Source organism: Lepidothrix coronata, unplaced genomic scaffold (genome assembly GCF_001604755.1).
Source record: "Lepidothrix coronata isolate B3197 unplaced genomic scaffold, Lepidothrix_coronata-1.0 Scaffold5, whole genome shotgun sequence".
NCBI lineage: Eukaryota > Metazoa > Chordata > Aves > Passeriformes > Pipridae > Lepidothrix > Lepidothrix coronata.
In genome coordinates, this window is record NW_016690185.1 from 11,507,877 (window position 1) to 11,516,742 (window position 8,866).

An 8,866-nucleotide genomic window follows, 5' to 3' on the forward strand; every position below is an offset into this window, starting at 1 on the left:
AAAACAAGATGTCGTATCAGCAGTGACGATAATGAAGACTTGTTTTGTATCAGTTACGTCCTCCCTTCTTATCACAATAACCCAAGCTTCCCCTATAGTTTCCATGCCCCCTCATTACAGTACCTTCAACTCCCTCCCACATGCTACACAATATCCCAGTCCCCTTTATGACTCCCTGCAACGCATCCTGTTCCTGCCCTTTTACTACCTAACCTCCCACACTGAGTCATGTCCCAAATACTCCTAGCTCCCCCCATATCTCTTGCTTGACTAAGATAAGACATAATATGCATCGATAATATGTACTGTGACCTATCGCGTAATGAGCTGACCAATACGCATGACCAGTCACTGTTTCATGGAAAAACAGACATACAGCATTCTTTCTTCTTTACCTCATTTGGGAGCTAAATAAGTCTCTCTTTTCTCCCAAATCACTCACTTTTTAGGAAAGATGTGGGAATATCTTACCTCTGAATCCTCTTACATCTAAAGAATTTGATGGAAGTTAGAGGGTTGGATTAAGAGATGGAAAGGTGGGTGAGAGGCTAACAGGCACAGGCAGTGCAGTTGTGTAAGCACATACAAATATAGGACTGATTGTGCTTGCTCTTTCTGTTAGCGTCACTCAGCTGTCATAATGTGATTTTTTTTCCCTCAAAGGGAAAACTGTACTGCTGAGAGGTTAATCAGAAACTCTCTTTAAAAAGACAAGGCCACAGAAAATTGATAAACTGCTGGCTTTAGCCCAAGCCTAAGCAGTAGTGAAAACCAGTTTCTACCAGGCACCAGGTCAGTGACCTCTATGAAACTTGCACAGCATTTGGGCAAACATAAAAATCACAACTTCTTGCTTCAGTTTTCTAGTCCTCCAATGAACATTTCCCTCCAACACCACTTTTGTGACTCGTAGGACAATTCATGGGAACTGTTACCAGCTCCAGCTAAAGTACTTTTAATTTCTCACTTCCTCTCATCCTGAAGATAGTACATTCAGGTACGTTGTGAGACCAAGGAACACATTGAAATTTTAGTGCAAGGTTAGTGGGTATTAGTTAGAGACAATTTTTAGCTCCATTAAAAATTGAATGTGTTTCATTTGTTAAGAGTACCATTAAATGCCACCTTTACTTAAACATTGTATTGGATTCCCCTGTCAATTGTACAAACAGATTTTTTTTTTTTCTAGAGTTTTCTTGCTGGAGATTTCTGTGAAACACTTAATGAATTGATTTGGAGCAGTTTCAGATCCAAATCTGCTTTTTAAATTCATATTTTTAAAAAGACAATACCAAAAATATTCTCTCCTGGTATTTAGAATCATAGAATCAACCGGGTTGGAAAAGACCTCTGAGATCATCAAGTCCGAACCTTGATCCAACACTGCCGTGGTTACTAGACCATGGCACTAAGTGCCACATCCAGTCTCATCTTAAAAACCTCCAGGGACGGTGAATCCACCACCTCCCTGGTGGACCTACAATCAAATTTTTATGGAAGTATTGTGCTTGACAATGTAAACAAGCTAGGAAGAGGTGACCACTTATCTTAACAGTAGTTGATATTCAAATGAAATGTGTATAATAAGAAACACTGCCAGCAGCCTCGTCCTAAAGCTTTTCTTGGATCCCTCAGAATTTGGACTTCGGCATTGCATCCAGCCTTTGGTCTCCACAAAACTATGCAGATGAAATAAAAATACTGTGTGAAAGACAGTGATGGCAAACACATCTCAAAATGGATCAACAGTAATAAAATATTTCCAAACAGATTTTATCTCCCACAAAGGAAAAGCACAGAGGAGCCAAATACAGAATCTGGCCTCATTTTTCACTCTTCTTTCATTCAGCTTCTAACATCCAGCAGCCATGCTGCTTCCTCCCTATCATAACTACTCTATTTTATTTATTTGCTTTTGCCATCTGTGGACAACATAAGCATACTTTGTCTCAAACATTCTGACTGTTACACTGGAAAAGGTATGATTGGAAGACCACACGAGGAGGTGGGTCTGTTCTGCCCCAACTTCCTGCTCCACCTTGAAACTTGTGCTCAGTCCAACCCCTGGACTGACCTCCTTGAGAAGAGCTCAAAGGGCTGGCTGTACATATGTGAACAAAACGTTGAAAAGAACCCTTCTAGTTTACGTAAGAGACGTACATCAGGCTAACTGTAAAAAGAAGCAGATTGGACCTTCTCATTTCTTTCTCTTTCACTTTCTTTGTCTCACAACCCCAGCTTCAGAACATTCACACAGCAGGACCAATTCTTTGTTCACTGTGTCCCTTTTTTGTCTTTATTTCTCTCTCTCCTTGCTTTGCCTGGGAAAAGCATGGCTATCATATTCCACCACGTACTCCATACTGAACTTTGTTGTGGCTGTGGGGAGCTTGAGGAAGTGTGTTGTGGCTTGTTAGCCAACACCTTTGAGAAGTGATGTTGTGGTTCGTGAGCCAGCACCTTTGAGTAGTTTGTTGTGTGAGCTGCGAACTTATTGAAGTGTACTGTACAAAACTAAGTGCTTAGCCTTCACTCTTGTGGAAGAGCATTGTAAGAATTTAAGGGCTTGTTCACTTGTTACCCAACACTTCTTGAGTCTATAGAGTGGACTGGTGGCTGGAGTTATGGCAACTGTACTATAAAACATTGGAGTTCCCTGTCTTTGTTCAGCCCGATGAGACTTTACAATGAATGTCACCCCCCTACCGATGGGTCGTGACACCATCCCTATTGTCTTTAAATATGAAAGTAGGAATCTTTATATGAATATATGCAATCTGCTCCCTCAGATCTGGTCTACATGGTCAGGCCAATTTGCAAAAGTACCAAGCGACATTTAGCTTGGCTTCTCCCAGAGAATGCCATGACAGGATTTGGCTTCCAAGAGGCACCAAATCTTTATTTAAGCAGGAAAGGAGCGTCTCCCCTTCCTCCCCTTCTTTTAAGCGATCTTAAAACACCCATTCACGACATTCCCTCAGAAAAGCAGCCTCTCCTGCACACCCCTGAGGTCCATTCCCGACAGGAGATCACAGCCAGAGCAGAGCCCTTAGTGCCAGCGGTCAAAGGACTCGGGGCTGCGCGAAGTGTCGTGTAAAGGAAGGAGTTTAAAGCACATTTAGAGCAAGACTGTTTATTCTCCCCCAGGTGGTAGCTACATTAATGTTAATTACTGCTCTGCAGCCCTAAGCTACAGCCGGTTGTTTTGGGGAGACGCCAGCCCAAACCACTCCCGTTAGCTGCGGACCTCCAGCGGGACGAGGGCTGGGGCAGCCACTTCTCGTTCAGGTACCGAGTGAAAGCAAGGCGTGAAACGCGGATCTCCCATTCCAGGACACGCTGTTTACCGTGAGCGAGGAGGCCCCGCCGAACACTATCGCAGCCGAGCGCACGGGGGAAGACGACAGGAGAATGAAGGTGCAGCCGCCCCCCATCCCCATCATGCCCAGCGCGGAGAGTGCCGGGAACTGTAGTTCCACGGGCGCACGGCCCCCTTCCTCCTCTGCTTCCCCGAGGGGCGCGGCGGCTCCGCCAGACCCGCTGCGGTCTCGCGGCTTCCCAGCGGGCAGACCCGCTCGCCTCAGCCGGGCATGCAGCCGCTGCTGCTGCGGCTTCTCCCCGCGCTCTGCCCGGCGCGGCCGGCGGCGGCCCGCGCCCTGCTCGCCCGGCGGGCTGTGCCCGCGCTCCCCATGGCGCTGCGGCCGGCGGCGGGAGAGGGACGGGCCGGGGGCGATGCCTCCCGAGCAGCCGGCGCGATCCGGGAGCACGGTGAGAGGCTGCGGGGCGGGGAGAGAGGCCAGGCGCTTGCGAGGCCCCGCGATCGCCCGCAGCCGGCGGGGGAGGCAGTGGCGGGGCCTCGCAGGCGCCTGCGTGCGGGTCGCGGTGGGGTGTAGGGGAAAACTTTCCAACTTGATTGTGCGCTGTTGCTAAAAGCTCTTCCTTGCCTGCCCTGCACAGTCCCCAGGCTTGCCAGGCAGTGTAGCAGCCGACCTGGCTGAATACTAAACCCATCATTTCCCCCCCCAAATTTTTATTATTATCCTTTTCTTTGTTCCCTAAACGCTAGTGCCAGCGCCAGAGGTTCAAAATATCTCTACACTCAACCATCTGTTTCTACAGAAACTCTTAGTTAAACTGTTGCCAAAGTAATTTTTTATTAAAAATATGAATGCAAAGCAGCGAATGGAAGTTCAGCAAGAGTCAAAGGAGCCTCAACCCTCTTGCCATCGGGCAGAAATAGGTCCCTGCTTGGAGAGGTAGAAGAATCCCCTCCCGGCATCCCTCTCCCTCCCAGGTGTCCTTGCAGAACAGGTTTGCGTCCCGTCCCCGGATCTCAAGGGTCAAGCTGATGACAGTGTAAAAGAAAGTCTGTGCGTGGGGTCTCCCTGATCAACACAGTCAACCAGATAGATCACAAATGCAGGTATTAAGAAAAAAAGAAGGGTAGTTGTAGTGGGTGACTCACTTATGAGGGGACCTAACGGCCCTGTATGCTGACCAGACCCATCCCACAGGGAAGTCTGCTGCCTCCCTGGGGCCCGGGTAAGGGATATTACCAGGAGACTCCCTGGACAAATTTGTCCCACTGACTACTATCCACTGCTGGTTGTCCAGGTCAGCAGCGATGAGGTTGATGAGAGAAGTACCAGGATAATCAAAAGGACTTCAAGCTACTGGATCATCTGGTTGAAGAGACAGGAGTACAGGTGGTAGTCTCGATTCCTTTGGTAGCAGGGTTGAATGCTGAAAGGAACAGGAAACCCCATGTGATCAACAAGTGGCTTAAAGATGGGTACCATCAATGGAATTTTGTTTTTTTTGATCATGGGCAGTTATACAGCACCACACCTGCTGGAGACACATGGGGTTCACCTGTCTAACAGGGCAAAAGGATTCTAGACCATGAGTTGGCAGGGCTGATTGAGAGGGTTTGAAGAGGGAAAGGGGTGAGACCAGGCTCACAAGAGATGAGATTGGGGGTGGCATGCCAGAGTTAGGGGCAAAATTGGCAGCCCAGCTGAAGTGCATCTACACCAATACATGCAGTATAGGTAACAAACAGGAGGAGCTGGGGACCATCATGCAGCAGGAAAGCTCTGATGTAGTTGCCATCACGGAAATGTGGTGGGATGATTTGCATGACTGGAATGCTGCAGTGGATGGTTATAAGCTCTTCAGAAGGGACAGGCAAGAAGGAGAGGTGGTGGAGTGGCTAGGGAGTCTTTTGACTGTATAGAGTTCAAGGATAGTGACAGTAGGGTTGAGTGAAAATCAGGGGGAAGGGTAGTAAGCTATATATCCTGGTGGGAGTCTGTTGTAGATGACCCAACTAGGATGAAGAAGCAGATGGAGTATTCTATAAGTGGCTGGATGATGTTTCACAATCACCAGCTCTTGTTCTTGTAGGAGACTTTAACCCACCAGATGTCTGCTGGAAACTCAACACAGCAGAGAGGAGGTAGTGTAGGAGGTTCCAGGAGTGCGTGGAAGACAACTTCCTGACACAACTCATAAGCAAGCCTACCAGGGGTGGGGCTTGTTAGACCTGCTGTTTACAAGCAGAGAAGGACTGGTGGGAGATGTGGTGGTCGGAGGGTGTCTTGGGCACAGCAACCATGAAATGATGATGATGGAGTTTTCAATACTTGGTGAAGTAAAGAGTGGCATCAACACAATCTCTAACCTGTACTTCTGGAGAGTGAACTTTGGCCCATTCAGGACACTGATTTGGAGAGTCCCTTGGGAAGCAGCCCTTAAAAAAAATGGGGCCCAGGAAGGCTGCACATACTTTAAGAAAGAAATCTTGAAGGCGCAGGAGCTGGCTGTCCCTATGTGCTGAAAGAAGAGGTGGTGGGAAAGAAGACTTGCGTGGCTGACCAGGGAGCTTTTTCAGGAACTCAGGAAAAAAAAAGAGGGCGTATCACCTTTGGAAAAAGTGGCAGGCAACACACAAAGTCTTTAATGATATTGTTTGGTCATGTAGAGAGAAAATCAGAGAGCCAAAAGCTCAGAAGTTAATCTGGCCACTTCTGTAAAGGATAATAAAACGTGGTTTTATAAATAGATTAATAACAGAAGGAGGGCCAAAGAAAACCTCCATTTCTTATTGAATATGGAGGGGAATATAGTCGCAAAGATGAGAAAAAGGCTGAGGTACCTACAGCTTCTTTGCCTCAGTCTTCAACAGCAAGACTGGTTATCACCAGGACAGCTGGCCCCTTGAGCTGGTAGACAGGGACAGGGAACAGAATAGATGCCCTGTAACCCAGGAGGAAGGAGTTAGTGACCTGCTGTGCCACTTAGATACTCACAAGTCTATGGGCTTGAATGGGATCCATCCTAGGGTGGTGAGGGATCTTGCAGAAGAGCTCACCAGCCTTTCTCCATCATTTATCATCAGTCTTGGCTCAGCGGGGGGTCCCAGATGACTGGAGGTTGGCCAATATGACTCCCATCCACAAGAAGGGCCAGAAAGAGGATCTGGCAAACTACAGGCTGGTCAGTGTGACCTCAGTGCCTGGCAAGGTTATGGAACAGATCACCCTAAGTGCGATCACACAGCAGCTACAGGACAACCAAGGGATCAGACCCAACCAGCAGGGGTTTAGGAAGGGCAGGTCCCGTCTGACCAACCTGATCTCCTTTTATGACCAGGTGACGCACCCGGTGGATGAGGGAAAGGCTGTGGATGTGTCTACCTGGACTTAATCAAAGCCTTTGACACTGTCTCCCATGCCATGCTTCGGAAAAGCTGGCAGCCCACGGCTTGGACAGGGGCACTCTTGGCTGGGTTAAGAACTGGCTGGATGGCCAGGCCCAGAGAGGTGAACGGTGCTGCATCCAGTTGGCATCCAGTCACTAGTGGTGTCCCCCAAGGATCAGTGTTGGGCCCAGTCCTGTTCAATATCTTATTGATGATCTGGATGAGAGGATTGAGTGTACCATTAGCAAATTTGCAGATGACACCAAATTGGGGGGAGTGTCGATCTGTTGGAGTTTAGGAAGGCTGTGCAGAAGGACAGGCTGGATCGATGAGCTGAGACCAAAGGCATGAGGTGCAACAAGACCGAGTGCCAGGTCCTACACTTTGGCCGCAATAACCCCCCATGCAGCACTACAGGCTGGGGGCAGAATGGCTGGAAAGTGGCCCAGTGGAAAAGGACCTGGCAGTGCTGGTTGACAGCCAGCTGAACATGAGCCACCAGTGTGTCTAGGTAGCCAAGGCCAATGGCATCCTGGCCTGTATCAAGAATGATGTGGCCAGCAGGACTAGGGAAGTAATTCTTCCTCTGTACTCAGCACTGGTGAGGCTGCACCTTGGGTACTGTGTACAGTTCTTGGCCCCTCAATTCAGGAAGGACTGGAAGAGCTGCTGGAGCCAGTACAGAGAAGGGCAATGAAGCTGGTGAAGGGTCTGAAGCATAAGGCTTATGAGGAGTCACAGCAGGAGCTGGGATTGTTTAGCCTGGAGAAGAGGACGCTCAGGGGAGACCTCATCACTCTACAGTTACCTGAAAGGAGCTTGTAGCCATGTGGGAGTTGGCCTCTTCTCCAAGCAACAAGCAGTAGGACAAGAGGATATAGTCTTAAGCTGTGCCAGGGGAGGTTTAGGTTGGACACTGGGAAGAAATTCTTCATGGAAAGGGTGATTAGATATGGGAATGCGCTGCCCAAGGAGGTTGTGAAGTCACCGTCCCTGGAGGTGTTTCAAGAAAGACTGGACATGGCACTTAGTGCCATGGTCTAGTTGACATGGTGGTGTTTGGTCATAGGTTGGACATGATGATCTCAGAGGTCTTTTCCAACCTAATTGATTCTGTGATAAACATATTAGACACATTAACATAAACACAGTAAACAGGGTACAGTGCCTGGAGACCTAATCTCACTGTGATCTGTGATGTTTATGTGTCAAATAATAGAAGATTATTCTATCTGAAACTATAATGTGAGTATGGAGAGAAGACAGCTGGGAACAGAGTGCAATCAGTAATGTTTTATTGCTCCTTATTTTTGTGTTCTCCCCTTTATGAGCTAGGTGTATCATGATTTTTTTTGTCTGCTGTAACAGATGACAAATGCTGATGAAGATGATCAGCCACTTAAACAAATACAAATAAGGGAATAATGTGTATACCTGTTCATCTATGAAATTCAGGCTAATAAAATTAAGCATGCAATTAAGAAAAAAGAATTTATTCTGTAACAGCTTGGTGGTCAAGGAGTTCCTGTGGAAGCTTGTTTTGTTACTCTAGGTCTCAGATTATCAACATCATGTCAAGAATTTTGAAAAACCTTCTTTTCAGGTTGTTTTAGCGTCTAGAACGCAATTCTTTAATTAGTATTTCTAAAAAAGTGAGGGAGCTTTTTTTGCTAGAGGCACAACCTGTATAATTTAGACACAGTGCCTGTTCAGTTCAGCTAACTGATGTGAGAAGGGGCATTGTTAATTACTAGCTGTGCCTTTGCTATTGTGAGCAGGCAGAATTTTTCAAAGTGGCACAAGTATGTTGCTTTTTGAGCAGACAGAGCAAAGGAAACCTGTAATCTGCAATATACACACCTCAGATTCATGTGAATCCTTGTTCTGTAGCTGATGCTACCTTAACAAATCCCTTTGTTCCCAGCTGGTTAAGATTCTGCATTTCTGAATCTTGTTGCCAACTTTTCTGCCCTAGACTGACCTACTTGTTTGTCAGTTCATGCACCTCTGTCTTGTCCTTCACTTTGAGATCTCTTTGAATCCAGGGTTGTTGTTTTTGCATGCTTGTGGATCAGCAGCAACAATCTGTTTTGTTTGAGCTTTACTTTAATCTAAATGTTAAGTAATAATTTTATTATTGTTTTAACAGCTGTTTGTTATGCA

The 8,866-nt window shown here is 47.1% G+C and overlaps 1 protein-coding gene across 3 annotated transcripts in view; it reads left to right on the plus strand.

The window, feature by feature from the left end:
* Nucleotides 1-3,590: 3,590 nt before the first annotated feature.
* The window catches only part of AKAP7 (A-kinase anchoring protein 7), an 87,380-nt gene continuing 82,104 nt past the window's right edge, over nt 3,591-8,866 (plus strand). For 2 of the 3 annotated variants that reach the window (XM_017829056.1, XM_017829063.1), the window contains exon 1: nt 3,681-3,768. In XM_017829056.1, the coding sequence (XP_017684545.1) occupies nt 3,690-3,768 (79 nt within the window). In that variant the 5' untranslated portion in view covers nt 3,681-3,689. Of the gene's footprint in view, nt 3,769-8,866 lie in introns of all 3 variants that reach the window. The other variant, XM_017829049.1, reaches the window with a different exon arrangement.